Raw genomic sequence first — 16,185 nt, 5'->3', positions numbered from 1 at the left:
TTTCATTATGTGCCTTGCTCCCTGATTGTGCAAAGCTATATATACACACAAATATATATATATAAGAAAGAGATATATTCATTCAGTACTACTGACTATGTTTTTGTTCTACTGCTGGTTAGTTTCCAAGTTACACTTGCTACTTGTCAATAAACTATTGTAATGGCTTAGGACAGTGGTCAGCTAGCCAGAGTAAATTTGTTTTTCTAGTTACATACTTTGTCACCTAGCCCAATCCTTAATTTAAAAAAAAAAATTAAATAGATTTCCATTTAAACACAAGAATTTCTAGTGTTTTGGATGAGTACCACTAAGAACCTGGTTTTGTGGGGCTGGAGAAATAACTCAGTTGTTAAGAATGCTTTCTGCTCTTCCAGAAGACCAGAGTTCAGTTTCCAGCACCCACGTCGGGCAACTCAAAACCGCCTATAACTCCAGCTCCAAAGGATCCAATGTCCTCTTCTGGCCTCCAAAGGCACCTGAACTCATGTGGTATACATACACATAAATAAAAGTAAATTCTTCAAAGAACCTGGTTTTAAAGCTTGATGTGTCAGGATAAATTAAGTGTTGTAGGTGAATTAACAACAGTTCACTGTGTTTTGCTTGTTTATACCAACAGACTGGAGGTCATTAGATATTACTAATTAGGAAGTGAGTAGGAGCCAACCAGTAAAGGTGTTTGCACAGGCCTGACAACCTGAGTTCAAATCCCTGGAACTCAGGTGGATAGGAAAGAATCAATTTCCACAAGTTACTGCGTGCATATACATACACAATAAATGTGTAAGAAAATTCTATTTTAAAAGTACTAATAGCTTTTATAGGTGGTCTTATTGTTTTGTAAATTAAAAACATATTTTTATTAGTTGAGTGGCAGTGAGCACACAGGCTTCATTCCCAGCACTTGGGAGGCAGAGGCAGATAGATCTCGAGTTTGAGGCAAGTCTAGTTGACTGATAAGAGAGTTCCAGGACAGTCAGAGCTACACATAGAAATCTTTTGAAACCTCCTGCCCCCCCCACCCACCCAAATCACATGTGTGTGTAAGCCTTTATGCGTATATGAACTAGAACTACAGCTACAAAATGCTGTGAACCAGCATGTGGGTGTTGGAAACCAACCCCAGGTTCTCTAAGTGTGTTAACTGTTGAGTCATATCTCTGGCCCCTGATCTTTTTTAATTAAGTAAAGTAAAACTGCATAAAAACTAATGCCAAAAAGGATCTCCCCAGCAATGATTTGGAAGTACAATTATGTATTGGGACTGCCATATCAAGAGGATATGTTTTAGTTACAGATTACAAATCACCTTACCATTTATCATCACACTATAATAAAAGTTACTCACCATTTGTCCGAGCTACCAATTGTGGATCCTTTTCATAGAGAAATCCTTTTCTTGAAAACATTGCTTTAAAATGTTTTAGTTGAGCTTTCCACATTACATGTCAGTACACAGGCATTGAGGACTATGGACTTGTAAGGCAGCAAGAACTTGAGTAGTCTTACTCTAGAGATTGCCATTTACTTAGACAAATCACTAGAAAACTTATAGTCAAATGATTGATCATCTGGGATCCTAAAAAGCTCATTCCAATGATAGTATGTTGCCAACTTCATTCCAATGATAGAAAAATTTACACTTAACAAAACTGGAGTACATCTGGAAAAAGCAGTTCATAATGAAAATAAGCAGCTGTCTTTAAAATATTCCAGAGATAAAACTTGTTAGAGGTTCAGCACTCCTTTAAAGCCTTAATAAGTAATGAAATACTACCATCAATGCTTTGAACCACCTCAGAGAGAAGCAGTGCATACACAAATAACTGAAAGACACTGGGATATACTTCGTGTGATTTTTATTTGGGTCAAGTTCTTAGTACACAGCAATAATTATTCCAAATACAATTTAAAAATGAAGTGAATGTCCCTCACTCATCTGGAGGTGCTCAATGGCGCACATAAGGAATGTTACTGGCAACACTTGCCCGTTCAAGTTGCTCGAATGTGGTTTTTTGTTTTTTTGTTTTTTTTTTTTTAATCAGTACCACCAACTCTCTGGGAGCTATAAAGTGTAACTGGCCAAATCATAAGTTGTTTACATTCTTTTTGTAAACCATTTTGTTAAGAAAAAAAGGTACATGGACACAAAATATGATTAAAAACTGCTTTTCCATAGAATTCAGAACTTGCAAAAGAGGCTTCAGTTTAATGTGAAAAATAAGCTTTTTTTTTTTCTTACAAAAAATTTAACATTATTAGCAAGGATCATTTACAGTTAGGCCCTGTCATTTCATTTGTTGATTTTTTTTAATAGAGATTCTCAATAAAACAAGGAGCATAAAGTAAACTTAGATAGCAAGCTCAATGCCTCCATTTAGTGACTTTGTAAGGCTCTCATAAGTAAGGCTGTGTACTGTGTATGCTCCACTCTGCTCCTGCCAGTGTAGAACTAAATACAATGCATTCTTGCTACACATAGCTTTATGGAATGGTGTTTATGAAGTTTTAGAAGGGTAAACGAAGATTATTTCCACTCAGGTTGCACTTAAACTTAAAGCAATCTGAATACTTGGGTGGTTATTTATGAAAACATGGCATATCTTTTCAAGTATAGTCCTGAAAACAAGCACTCTTGATATCTACAGAAAAGTACAGCACATTTAGTTATAACAGTTGGTACAGTGGAGAAGACTGAGCTGAGTCAAGAGCTAACTGTTTATCTGAAACATAGCATCTAACCCCACCATTAAGGTGAGACTGGAACAAACATTCGTAAAGCTTTTTAGTTCCAAAATTTTATGATTCCAAGTAAACAGTGTTAGGAAGTGTCACCTCCACACCCATCAGGAGTTCCTGGCCAAAGCTATTCAGAAGTAAACAGCTCCCATTCATTCCAAGATTTGGCAGTCAACCTACCATTTCTTCAAATCCCTTCCAGAAGTAAAGGCAGCCTTCAGGCCACACCATGTTCTCTCAGAAGGAGAGAAGAAATAAAGGTAAAACAAAGGTTGTACTGCAGGAAGATGATCTTTAAAGACAATGAAAACTGAAAGATAAAAGCAAGCTATCATTTTGGTGCTCCATATATAAGAACTATCTTTAATCAACATAAACTGTTAGTCCAACTACATTGTAGACATCAATTGTAAAGATGCACAAACCAGTCTAGCTGGCCAATACACAGCAGTAGTACAGGTAAGGAAAGGCGGGATGAAAATGTCACCCAGTGGTTTTTAGAACAGCAAAATCAGCAGTCCTGTACCAATCCCAAGATGGGAACAGCAGGTGCCTCTTAGGAAGATAGAAGGAAGTAGCCAAACAGAAAATTCTGTAGGAGACATCTTCAAAAATTCATATTTATTCCAAACACAGCAGGCTGAAATCTCTTGGGTCTATGTTTCAAAACATTGGCACTATTTTTGTTTCTAATTTGCCTTGGCTATAAGATCAAACACAAGAATGGATTTTCACTCAGATCCATGGACCTTCAAATAGTAATAGCAAAAAAGAGACAAATATCCAGTCTTTTTAGGGTAAAGGAACTGTCCCTAAATCAGACATTTCAGGAAAGATCAGCGCCCTCAGAGCACCTGTGTCCTGGTAAAGCAGTTGCTTACCAGTTGGCAGGGTTTCAACATTCATTTAAAATTCCTAATATCAACCGTTTTTAGTTTATGGGCAAATAAATGGGAAATTTTACAATAAAACAGGAGATAACCTCACAGTATTAACAGCATGCAATCTACAAAATATTACATACATTAAAAGTCTCCAATCACTACAGGCCTGGCTCACTGTTACAGAGTATCCTTCCAAGACAATTTATAGAATTCAAAATTGTGAAAATTTGAAAGATGAAAAAAGAAGCCAACAGTGTTTTTATCTTTGTAAAATCCCATCAGTACTCTGTGATATAAGTGGGAGGAGTCAACTGCCCATGGGTTACCCCAGTGCAAGCGTTCAGCACAAAGGACATCACTAGTGTTTTCTGCAAACCCCAGTTCAACAGGGTCTAGAAGGTAACCTGTGTTCCTGTGTTCCTGTGACCACGACCAGCTGTTTCTCTGACTATACAAGCTAGTTGTTTGCTGGGTTTCCAAGTATCTTATTAATCCACTAAGCTTGTTCAGCAAAAGGCTACTTAAATAAATAATCAGTGCAACTATTTTCAAAAGTTTCCATGTACCAATACAAGCAAAATTAAACATGTTCATATATAGACTTGCTGGGTCCATAATGGAGCTAAAGGCTCAAAACATTCACAGACATATCCTAACAAAAGCATAAAGTGGGAAGTATACTAGAAACAAGTTGTTTTTTTTTTAAAAAAAAAAAAAAAAGTGTAATGTCATTAAAAAAAAAAAAAAAAAAAAGCCCTAATGTAGTAACTCCTGCTTGTAATCCTAGTATTGGGAAGCTAAAGCAGGAGGAACACCATGTCTGAAACCAACAAAACCCTGCAACTTTAAAGCAAGAAGGTCTTGGGAAAGAAACCAGTTGGGTCTCAGGCTCAGATCTCTAAGTGGAGTTAGCTTCTGCCTGCACAGTCTGCTTTTCTTCACATCTACAACACTTGCTCATTTGTCAACCAACTTCTCCTATCGTTGCTATCCAGCATGTCAAAGGCCTGCATCTGAATTACAGCTATTACTTCCTCTTCTTTTTCACCCTTTAGGTGAAGTTACCTTGCCAAATTTATTCTGGCCAATTCACTGGACTGGTAAGAATGCACATGGGAGCTTTGGGCCTAAATACAAACCAGACCAAAAACATGTTATTCGCCTACTGGGCAGTAACACCTCCCTTTTTTTTTTTTCAAATATTTCTTATAGTAATTACAGAAATGACTATTAAAGCCGCTGAATTTAAACTAATTATAGATGAGGGAGATGCCAATCATCTCAAAATCATACTGACTCTTCAGTGTGACTGGGTGTTCTGTCCATTAGTCTTTAGTCTGAATCACAAGGTTCAGATTACTAGGAATGTCTACTTTAGAGTCCAATCACATCAAGTCAGAACATTTACTTTTCTACAGCTTCGAGAATAAAAATGCCTCAGCACCAGCTAACACTGCCATTGATAACGGTCCAAGAGCACAGTAGCAGCCTGTCATTCCCAATCCAGTGACTCAAGAGACATGACAACTAGTCTCTTCTAAAAAGGAGGGGGAAATGTTTTTAAATATCAAAAGGACAGCAATAGCAGATCTGACTTCCTAGTCCTAGTCTCTGAAGCAGTGCCTAAGGTGAAAGGGCTGGAGCTCTTTCCTTCAAAGCCTTAGGAACCTTCCTGTCCAGCTCCACACACCCACACCTCAGTACAAGTACCTACCACATCTCACATCAGGTTCACCGGCTGTTATCAGCAATGCAGTCTCATGCAACAGTTCATGTAAATCAAACTGTGGTGACTGTTAACCCTGGGAATGTTTGGAGACTTTCACATTTTGTCATCTTTATAATCTACAAACAGGACAGGATGCAAGGGAGTTCAGATTTAACTCACCGAGCACATTCCAGTGCTAAGAGAACACAGGATTTACAGTGTTTTAAAAAAAAAAAAAAAAAAAAAAACTTTGAAACAGTTGAAAAGTAGTTAAATATGGTACTTAAACACTGGTTCCTTCCTCTCCATATAGTGAAAGAAAGTAAGGGGCAAGGGTGTCACTGGGCCATGAGGCTAACCCCAAGGCAGAGGCAATGAACATCCAATGTCACAGATTCTGTAGGAGGAAAAAAATCCAAGGGTGTACAGTATTCCTGAGAAAGATCCCAGACTCTTTTTCTCAAGCCAGTCTTAGTCTGACTTGTTTTAACTACATGTCCATGTTACTATGCCTTCCATAGATTGACAAATGGTCACATTTTCAATCCAGACAGCATCGTACAAATGCCAGCAAGAAGATTCATTTGTTCAGACTCAGCTTTGATTTCTTGTTTTTAATACTAGGGGATAAACCAAAACATAGTAATAAAAGAAGTAACTTCACCATTTATATGCTTCATTAGTTTCACTGGGAGGAAATTCCCAGGGCCTCTAGCTAATGTGGGAAGACCTGACCTCCTGAAAGGGAAGCACAGCTGTGCTGAGCTTTACTCAGAATAATGCATGATGGACTCAACATAATTCCCAGGGAAGAGCCCAGTCACGCCATTCATAACTCCCTCATACCAACCATCGTCATTCTTCTTGATGACATAAATAATGGCTCCTTCCTGAAAGGACAGCTCATCTTCCTTGTCTTTTGTATAATCATAAATTGCCACAACTGGGGGGAAAACAAAATAGGGTGTGAACGAGAATACCATTCCTAGGAAGACAAAACCACATAGGCACTCATAGACAGCAACTTTCTAAATTAAAATTTATATTCATGTTTTCTAATAAACCAGTTCAATACAATAAAACAGCCTTTTCTAGAAGAAGGTTCTAAATCCAGTATAAATGGCAAGCAAGCAAGCAAAAAAATAAAAAAATAAAAAAATAAATCACCTTTAGCTAAACTTACCCTTCAATGGCCTATAAGCAATCCAACTGCAGAGAAGAAACAATCTAAGGATCATGAAAGACAGCTATTCATTTGAACTTACACTAAGGCATCATGTTGTAAAAAAGAAAAGCCTATTTTTAAACATTATACTACTGTTGTGAGATACATTTATGAGGCAACTGAGAAATGAGACAGGCTAAAGGGACAGTAGGGCCACATCTCCTTTTCTGGACTCTGTCTGGGAATGGGAACTCAATTTCTACAAATTAAGTCCATTATACATACACTTTTTCTTTCAAAACATACACTGCATTATATTAGTAATTTAACACAGTCACAATAATGAAGTGCTAAGAGAGCCAGGACACCTCTAAGTTCCTATGTGCTTTTTATGGTTTCAGTCACTTGGCAATGGGTCTCTGAACGTTTATCTCAGACAGTCTCTAGTTCCTAATATTACATCTACCCTTAAAACTTTTGCTAAAATGGGATGCCTTAAACTTAACTCACATCCACTTAAGACAGTCTTTGTTCCAACCCCCTGTATCTTCTGCACACCATAAAGAACTTTTTTCAACAAAATCTCCATTTGGGCCAGTGAGATGGTTGGTAGGTAAAGGTACTACCACCAAGCCAGACAACCTAAACTTAAGTTCAGTTCCTGGGACCCACATATCAGAAGAGAATGAACTCCCACAAACTGCCCTTTGACCTCCACCATGGCACTCACACATGTCTTAAAACTTGAGAGCTGGAATGTATCCCAGTGGCAGAGTTCTGGCCCTGTGTTTCTGGACCACTTTGGTCCCTCACTGGGCTTCCCTCATGCATAATTATCTTCTATTATTGGGATACATTGAGGACATCAGAAAAAAATCTGTAGCAGCCTAACTTAGAAAAGTCAGGGCTGTGTTTCTCAAAATATCACTAAATGTCTAAAAATTCAGTCTGTTTAGGTACAAGAAAATTGGAATTAAAGTGTTTAGTATTGTCAGCCAATCAATATTTTCTAGGTATTTTTTTTTAAGAAAAGGCAACATTCTTGGTACTTAGAAAAACGTACCCACTGAGAAGTAATCTAGAAGGTAATTATTTTTATATTTTGTATCAACAGAATAATTTAGTAGACAAAGTTATTGCACTCAAGCGTGCATCTATTCTTTAAAATATAGAAACTGGAGGTTATGGATGTAGTTCAGTGGTAAAAGGACCAAGGTTCAGTCCACAGCGAAGGGAGGGAGAGAGAGAATGGAGGGAAGAAAGGGAGGGAAGAAAAGGAAAGGGAAAAGAGAAGACTAGAAAAAAATTGCTTCAGAAGGAGTTCATAACAAATATGAGTCCATGGACTCCGGGTGTAACAGTACAAGAGACCCTATTTTTTTTTTTTTTAAAGAGGACAAAATTAGTGGCCAACTGAAATTTTTATTTTAATCCCCCTCAAACAATGCTGTTTAAAATTACTATTCCAGGGAAACATAGACATCCATGAAATGTTAAACACCTGGCTATTTCTGTGTAGTTATGAGCAAAAAAATTAAAGGTGCCTGTATTTTTCTCTCAATATTAACTTTCAGTTCTTTCAGTATTAACATGAAAACACTCTAAATTCCAAGGTCAGTACTCCAGTGAGGAGTTTACTATATGAAATGCTTTGGTTGAGTAAAATTTAATATGAGCAATGTTAAGGAACGAAGAGGGAAAAGGAAATGGGAGGAGGAAGGAGAACTCGGGAGAGAATGGGAAGGTGGGACAAAGAGATGGTTCAACTGCTTTCTTTTATGAGAGATATAAATAAGGTAACACACACAGACAACAAACATCACACACTGAAAACTGCAGATACTGCTCATGGATCTGTTGCAAACACAGCACAAGAACCAGACCTTTCTAGATAGATCTATATTCAGCCAGTAGTAAGTATAACAGACATGCTTTAGAAGGGAGTGAGAATGGACTGGAGACGTATTGCTAAATGTGTTTTTTTTAACGTTTATTTTACGTGTATGGGTATTTTGCCTGCCATGTTCATCTGTGCACCATATGCATGAAGTGTCCAAAGAGGCCAGAAGGCCATGAGGACATCAGATCCCCCTCAGAATGGCAGTTCTGAGCTGCCATGAATGTGCTGGAAAGCAAATCAAAGTCCTTGGAAGAACAGCCAGTGCTCTTAACCACGGACCCATCTCTCTAGCTCCCCACCTTGCTTTAATAAACAACTTGAGAGCTGGGAAGATAGATAGCTCTGTCCATAAAATGCTGCATACTGCACAAGCATGAGGGCCTGAGTCTTACCCACAGCACCAACATCACAAGTCTGATGTGGTGACACATTTATAACTCTAGCACTGGGGAGATGGGAACAAGCAGATCTGGGTTTTGCCAGCCAGCTAGCCTCATCAACAATGAGATCTCAATGACAAACTCTGTCTCACAAAAATTTCCGAGGCTGTCTGGTGCATACGCATATACACTCTCACAAAACAACATGGCAAAACTAATTAACTGTCACTTCTGAGATTAGGTCAAAAAATGTATGTCCTGCCAACACACTTTCTCTGCCTCCTCTTGCTTGTTCATTCTAAGGAGGGAAATGTGAGCTGCCACTATGGAAAGACCCATGCAGCCCAGAACTGTGGGCAATCTGGCTAAGAAGGAAGCTAAGGTCCTCACATTAATGATCCATGATGAAATTAATCCTGCCTTATGCCAAATAAAACGTCTTGAGAGTACTTTCTCCCCTAGCCAAGTCTTAAAACAACTGTAAGCTTTAGCCCATACCTGAACCACTGCCACGAGAGGCTCCCTGAGTTACAAGGCCCAGCTAAGCCACACAGACAACTAGAAGAGAATAATATTGTTTAAGACAGTAAATTCTGGAATCATCTGTTAGATAGCAACTGACAACTAGAAGTCTCTTCTTCAGCTGTGGAAACGTTTTGACTATGATTGCTTCAAGTCTATTTTACGTTTTCTAGAAACTGCAAACAGTGTGTGTGTGTGTGTGTGTGTGTGTGTGTGTGTGTGTGTACACATGCACATATATACATATTTATATACATACATATATATGTATGTATATATATACACACACAAACACATACACACATATATAAAAGGAATACTATTTGATCTGGCCCTATTACCTACTGCCTTTTTTTGCTTTTTAAATTTTTTCTTTCTGCTTTGTGGTACAGTTTGGATGTTTCCATTGTCAGGGTGAAGGCTGCTGAACCTTTCTTCTGTAATGTCATTCTGGATAATCTACTTTTTATCTTCAAGAAGATCAATGTCTGTCTGTCTCTAAAAACATTGTTTCTTTCTCATGTTCAATGTCAACCTTCGTGACAATCTGTGACATTTATAAAAACCTACATAACTAGAAAGAACTGGCTGTCTTTTGTTTGGGGCCAGGCTATGCTACCAGTTGTCATTCTGTGTCTTAAGGGGCATTGTTTTGTATATTCCCCCTACCCCATTCCTGTTTGAAGAGTAAGGATAAATCTACTTACTGTTGCTCAATCTAAGTCCACTATTTAAGATTTATTGTTTCTAATTATGTGAATTTGTGTGTCTGTATCACAGTGTGTACATATGACTGCAGGTGCTCAGAGGCTAGAAGCATCAGATCCCACAAGAGCTCGAGTGACAGGTGGCTGTAAGCCATCATAGACATGGGTACTGGGAGCTGAATGTGGGTCCTCTACAAAAGCAGTACCTGCTCATAACTGCTGAGCCATTTGATCAGTCCCATAAGCTCTGTTTCTTCCTAAAAGCCCACTGGTAATTTATGATAGTTTGAATGAGAATGACCCCCATAGGTTCACATGTTAGAGCGCTTGGTCACTAGTTGGTAGACTGTTCAGGAAGAATTAGGAGTTGTGGCACTGTTGGAGAAGTTGTGTCACTGGGGGTAGGCTTTGAGGTTTCAAAAGTCCACCAGACCCAGGCCCACCCATACCCCTGTATCTCTTTGTCTGTCTCTCTCTGCCTGCTACTTGCATTATCAGGATGTGTAAGCTCTTACCTACTGCTCCAGTATTACACCCGTCTGCCTTCAACCACACTTCCCATATGATGATTATGGACTAACCCTAACTCTGAAACTGTAAGCTAGCCCCCAGTTGAATACTTCCTTATGTGAACTACCAAGTCATGGTGTTTTATCACAGAAACTAAAACATGATTCTAACATGTTCTGAGACATAGTGGATGGTTGCTTTGGTTTCTTTAACAATTTCCTTCTATATCAACAACACCCTCACCCCCACCTCACCCCATTCTAAGCTGGTTAGATTTTTGATTTTTTTTTTCTTTTTTCTTTTGATGCATGGTATGACTCTGTAGCCCTGGACCTCACCATGTACTCAGTCTGGCCTTGCCCTCCCAAGTGTTGGAGTTGTAAGTATGAGCCACCATGTAAGGCTGAACTGATTGATTAGTCTTCAGACTTGGGCACTCCTGTCCCAAGGTGCTATGTCATGGTCATGTAACAGAGACAATTTTACACACACACACACACACACACACACACACACACACACACACACACCATTCTACAGAAGAGATTGAGACATCTTCTTTGGAAGAAAGTTTCCTATGGAGATAATCAAACTTGAACATGTAAAAACAACTCAAAATTAACTGACAGTTCAGCACAGTGATACACACCTGTAACCCCAGTATGAGGTACAAGTAACAAAAGTTAGAAGCCAACCTGGGCTAACCTGGTAAGGCTGCTTCCAATAATGCTGATGATGATGGAAGAAAGTGCAGCGATACAAATAATTTGGAAAAATAATCCTCTTCCTGGGGATTCCAAAAAAAAAGTCCACTTGTTTTTTATTTTTGTGTCATATAATTTGTGAAAAGCAAGTTCAATAGTAACAGATAGACATAAAATTTTACCATATCAAAATCATATTTTCAAAATCATAAGCCCTATAAACTGACTGAATAACTAAAATGGAACAGATAATACAAATAAAGCTTTACCAGCAAGTCTCATTTCTATTTACAGATGTCTTCTCATCCCTCCAGACGACCTCATGACACTTACCCTTTTCCAAGTAAGACCTTGGAGCCCATGGTGGGTCCTCTTCAGCATAAGGATCACTGTACTCAACCACAGCTGCTTCCTCCTCTTCATAATCCTCTGGAGGTGGCGGTGGAGGCGGGGATTCATCAAAGACTGGCTCTTCCACAGGTGGTGGTGGAGGTGGTGTATCTGAAACTAAGAGTTTATCAAGCTGACAAACTATATAGTATGTAGAGTTCAATATTTATCTGAGCTTCCTGATTCATTAAATATAAACCCAGACTCAAAAATAATCATCTTTCAAAAACTGAATGCTAAGAGGAATTTTCCCACCATTATGTTTTCAATTGCCAAGCAAGACTTCTCCCTCCCTTTTGGGTTAAGTGTTGATGGATGTTGAGTGCGGTTTAGTCCAAAACTTTACTGTTAATTGGCCTCCAGAACCTTTCAGTAATAACACATAAGCCCTATAAATACTGATTATCTTTCTAAAGAAATGAGTACAATATAGTTGGGTTTCATTATCAAAGAATTATCAGAGATATTAATAACTTGAGTAATCACAATCACATAAGAAAGTAAAATGATGGGGACTGGAAGATGGCTCAGGGGTTAAGAGTACTGGCTGTTCTTCCATAGGTCCTGAGTTCAGTTCTCAGCAATCATGTAGTAGCTCACAACCACCTACAGTGAGATCTTGTGCCCTCTTCTGGCCTGCAGGAATACATGCAGACAGAACACTGTATACATAGTAAATAGACAAATCTTTAAGGAAAAACTAAAATGAGTCAAAGAAATAGTCAAATTTTTACAATCTGCTACTTTAGTCTCAGTTTTCTGTATATTTACTCAGACAAGTTCGCATTATATAACCCAAACTAGCCTCAAACTCACAACCTTCCTCCTCAACCCCAAGTGCTAGGATTATCAGGATTCACCACAACACCAGCCTGATTTTCATTAAACAGAGTTACATCAAACTGGGGTAACTTCAGTCATTACAATGTTTGTTTGCTTGTGGAATTTGAACTAATTCAGGTTTAGTCATTATTTAAATTTCTTGAGACTATATGTCCATATGTATTATTAGAATCAGTCTCATCGTATTGTAACATGTAAAAAAATCGTCTCCAAACCCAGAGAACTCAAAGCTGTCAAAATGCTTGGTAAATACTTGAACACAACAAAGCAAAAATAAATTTGCACTGACCTCAGTTTTAATCATCAGGACTCACTCTTACAGAATTGTGCGCATGAAATAAACTCTGAGCAGTCAGGGCACCAACACTGTGCTCTGCTACTTCAAGCATTGCTGTCTTAGAATTTTTTTAGTTTTGTTTGTTTGTCTTCTTAAAAATGTAACACAAATCCATGTTCTTACTATATTCTTTATTCAAATTTAATGTTTTTCATCGAACGGGGTGAAAGCAATAGTGAAACCTGTGTTCATATGAAGAGACTGAGAGCACAGAAATAGATACAAGGGATTTTCAGGAAAATCAGAGAAATTACACTATAAATTACTCAAAATTCCAACCCTGATCATTTCTGCCTTCCTTATAACTGCCTCAGAGCCAGACTGTTTTTACTTGTGCAGTATATCAGTTATCCAGCTGGTACTTTAAAATACATTCTTTTAGTTCATCTTTCCCTAAGACAACTCATTTTTACTTTTTTGTGACTATAGGGCTCAATCAAGATCCTTACACATTCTACACAAACCCTCCAAACTATACCCCCAAGCCACGGTCTTGTTTTTAAACTTAGTTTTATGGATGTGAAAAGAAGATAAATGTTCCTATAGCAACAGACAGAAGAGCACCCGAGCACTCCCCTCTGCGCATTACCTTAGAAGCCACACTATACTAGAAGATAAAAGTTGTAGCTCTTAAGGAATACTTCATCACCACTAAGTAAATAACACCCAAGAGCCTCATGTGGCTAGGACCTAGTTCCTGCACTGAGAAGAGTGTGGTGGGCAAATGTCACCAACAATATGGTGGGCAAGTGTCAGCAACATGCAACCAACCAAATTTTGATATAATTAAGTAGAGTGAAACTTTAAGAAATTATAGAAGCGTACGTCATAGACCAAATTCTTTATGTGGACCAGAAAAGGCTTCCTGAGACCTGATGAATGAGTCAAGTTAATGGCTGGGAGGTAGTAGGGCATGAGGAATAGACGTTCAGGTTGGTTGTAAAGAATAAAAATGCTTTTTCGAAGTACAGAGATAAAGCAGGAAGGAAATTTTCAAAGAATCATCCAAAGTTGGGCAGGCAGAGGAAGCCTAAAGGTCTCGGGACAAAAGGGTTTGCTAAGTTTGGGCTCTACTCAATGAGTAACAAGGGGCCACATGAGAATTAAAAATAATAATAACAGGGGTATAATTGTGCATTTTATCACAGTGTAAGTGGTTTAATAAAGTAAATAATAAATATTCCAAGTGATTCCAGACTCTTCCACATATTAAATTTAATGCAAAAAAAATTAGTTCCATAGACTATCTCTAAACTAATGCCTAGAAAGCCGTAAGATGAATCTAAAACAAAGATACACATCTTCCAAGGTGCATGTTTTGAAGAAAATAACATTCCTTTGAATGTATAAGCCTTGCTACAACTGCTAAGCTAGTCCTAGCATACCTCACACACAGGGAGAAAGGAGGAACTGAAGGAAAGAGACTCAACAATCAGTTATGATAGGAGCCAAATTAGGAGAGGTTTTAACATAGTAACAGTGCTGCTATGACAATGTTTTACAATTGTCCACATAACCAAAGTTCTGAACACCTCTGTGATCCAAGTACTTAAATAACTTAAATTAAAACACTACTTCTACCCATGAAATATTTTTTGATGTTTCTACAAACCTCACAGCTTTCACTAATTACTGGTAAAAAACTAATGACTAATTCCGTAATTATATTCAACTTTGAAGTCCAACTTTTGAAGAAAATATTCTAATAGTCTTCAAGGTCAGTTTCAAAATCTGAATGCTCACTGTGTCTGATTTAAAAAACAAAAAAACAAACAAACAAACAAAAAACTTCCCCACTTACTATCCAACTGTCTTCTTTAATCAATGAACTTAAACTGATTGTGATGGAGGAATGTCACTTTTACTGTAATGACACTGCAACTAAATCGAAAGTCCTTCAGATTTGGAACTCCACAAAGCCTTTTCTAATCACTCTGGTCCAGGAAATTTTAAATGCAATATCTTCTAAGCTACACTTAACCTCAACGCCTAGCCAAGGGTCATACCATTGAGGTGCTTGGCACACACTAGACTAACAAATCATTGCTATGAGAACACTTTCTCCTGAAGCCAGCATGGGTCACATGCAAGCCAAAAGAACAGTAGGCTGCTAAGGCATAATTTAAAAACATAACATAAAAAATACACTTGGACATACATGAAGACAGCTCTTAAATTTAAGAAAACATCTTTAAAATTATGTTTTAAAACTAACAGATATTCAAAAGAATAAACAAACTATTTTAGACTCCAGCAAACAGAAAAGCAAAGGCACCTGGCACATTCAACCCTTGGGCACTATGCTGGCTACTTTTATGTCACCTTGACACAGTCATTTTGGAAGAGGGAACATCAATTGAGAAAATGGTCGCCAGACTGGCCTACGGCAAGCCTGGGATACATTTTCTTGATTTATGATTGATGTGAGAGGGCCTAGCCCATTGTGAGTGTGGCAGTCCCTGGGCTGATGGTCAGGAGTGCTATAAGAAAGCAAGCTGAGCAAGCCTCCACATCAGCCCCTGCCTCCACGTTCCTGCCCCACTTAGTTCCAGTCCTGACTTCATTCAGTGATGGGCTGTTACCTGGAAGTGTAAGTAAAATAAACACTTTCCTACCCAAGTTTCTTTTGCTCATGGTGTTTTATCACACCAATAGAAACCCTGACTTAGATGGGCACTAAGACTGGATTACAACCAGTTAAAACACAAACACAAAATATAAAAAGGGAGGTCCCCAAAGTGCCTGCTATCAGCCAGACATTTCTAAGTGCCAATGATATGAACAGCACACAAAATGAGCAAAGCCCCTGCTCTGACAGACTCTACTATGAAATGTCTACTTCCAGGGAACCCTAGCAAGAGATTATAATTCCTTCTAGTCCATGAGTGGCACCATCCTTTATATGAATGGTGCACAGTGGGCTACTACAGCCTAAGGACACTGTATCTTAAAATACAATGTGACCCTTGAACAAAGAGGATTACAGCACCTCTCCCACAATCACCAACAGTCAGAAATGCTGTGAATTTGTCAACTAATGCAAATCTTCCAAATGTGTAACATACAGTGGAAAATGAGAGATCACAATCACTCTCAACACCCTTCCCACCCAATGGTAGAAATTAATCCTAGGGCTTTTGCACATTAGGCAAGTGCTCTACCAATAATCTATACCCCACCTTAGGGAGAACATTTTTTTAACCGAAATAGATAATTTAGTGGGAATGCAGGGATAATTGGCCTAACTATGTTGTAAGCAAATGTAGGTTACACAGTGTTACAGGAGTAAAACAACACAGGTTAATTTTATGCAGCTATGATTTCAGTAATACTGGATCTTTACATTTGTTTATATCACTATTACAAATGAGGTCACATGTGACCTGTGGATGT

At 38.3% G+C, this 16,185-nt stretch overlaps 2 protein-coding genes across 8 annotated transcripts in view; one reads left to right on the top strand and one right to left on the bottom strand.

The window, feature by feature from the left end:
• Nucleotides 1-10,945, top strand: part of Raph1 (Ras association (RalGDS/AF-6) and pleckstrin homology domains 1) — an 89,718-nt gene extending 78,773 nt beyond the window's left edge. The window contains exon 17 of one of the 3 annotated variants that reach the window (XR_004768678.1): nt 378-437. Coding sequence is in view for 2 of the 3 variants with exons in the window: in XM_035440974.1 (XP_035296865.1) it covers nt 378-512 (135 nt within the window). In the remaining variant the exon portion in view is untranslated. Of the gene's footprint in view, nt 1-377; nt 1,363-10,843 lie in introns of those variants that run through there. The other 2 variants (XM_035440975.1, XM_035440974.1) reach the window with 2 other exon arrangements.
• Nucleotides 1,846-16,185, bottom strand: part of Abi2 (abl interactor 2) — a 75,266-nt gene continuing 60,926 nt past the window's right edge. For 4 of the 5 annotated variants that reach the window (XM_027397023.2, XM_027397022.2, XM_035440976.1 and 1 more), the window contains 2 exons: nt 11,556-11,729; nt 1,846-6,277 (listed from right to left, as the gene is read on the bottom strand). In XM_027397023.2, the coding sequence (XP_027252824.1) occupies nt 6,102-6,277; nt 11,556-11,729 (350 nt within the window). In that variant the 3' untranslated portion in view covers nt 1,846-6,101. Of the gene's footprint in view, nt 6,278-9,305; nt 9,338-11,555; nt 11,730-16,185 lie in introns of those variants that run through there. The other variant, XM_027397025.2, reaches the window with a different exon arrangement.

This window comes from Cricetulus griseus, chromosome 2 (assembly GCF_003668045.3).
Source record: "Cricetulus griseus strain 17A/GY chromosome 2, alternate assembly CriGri-PICRH-1.0, whole genome shotgun sequence".
Classification (NCBI taxonomy): Eukaryota; Metazoa; Chordata; class Mammalia; order Rodentia; family Cricetidae; genus Cricetulus; species Cricetulus griseus.
The sequence above is the reverse complement of the archived record's forward strand: the minus strand, read 5'-3'. Positions and strand labels throughout refer to the sequence as shown.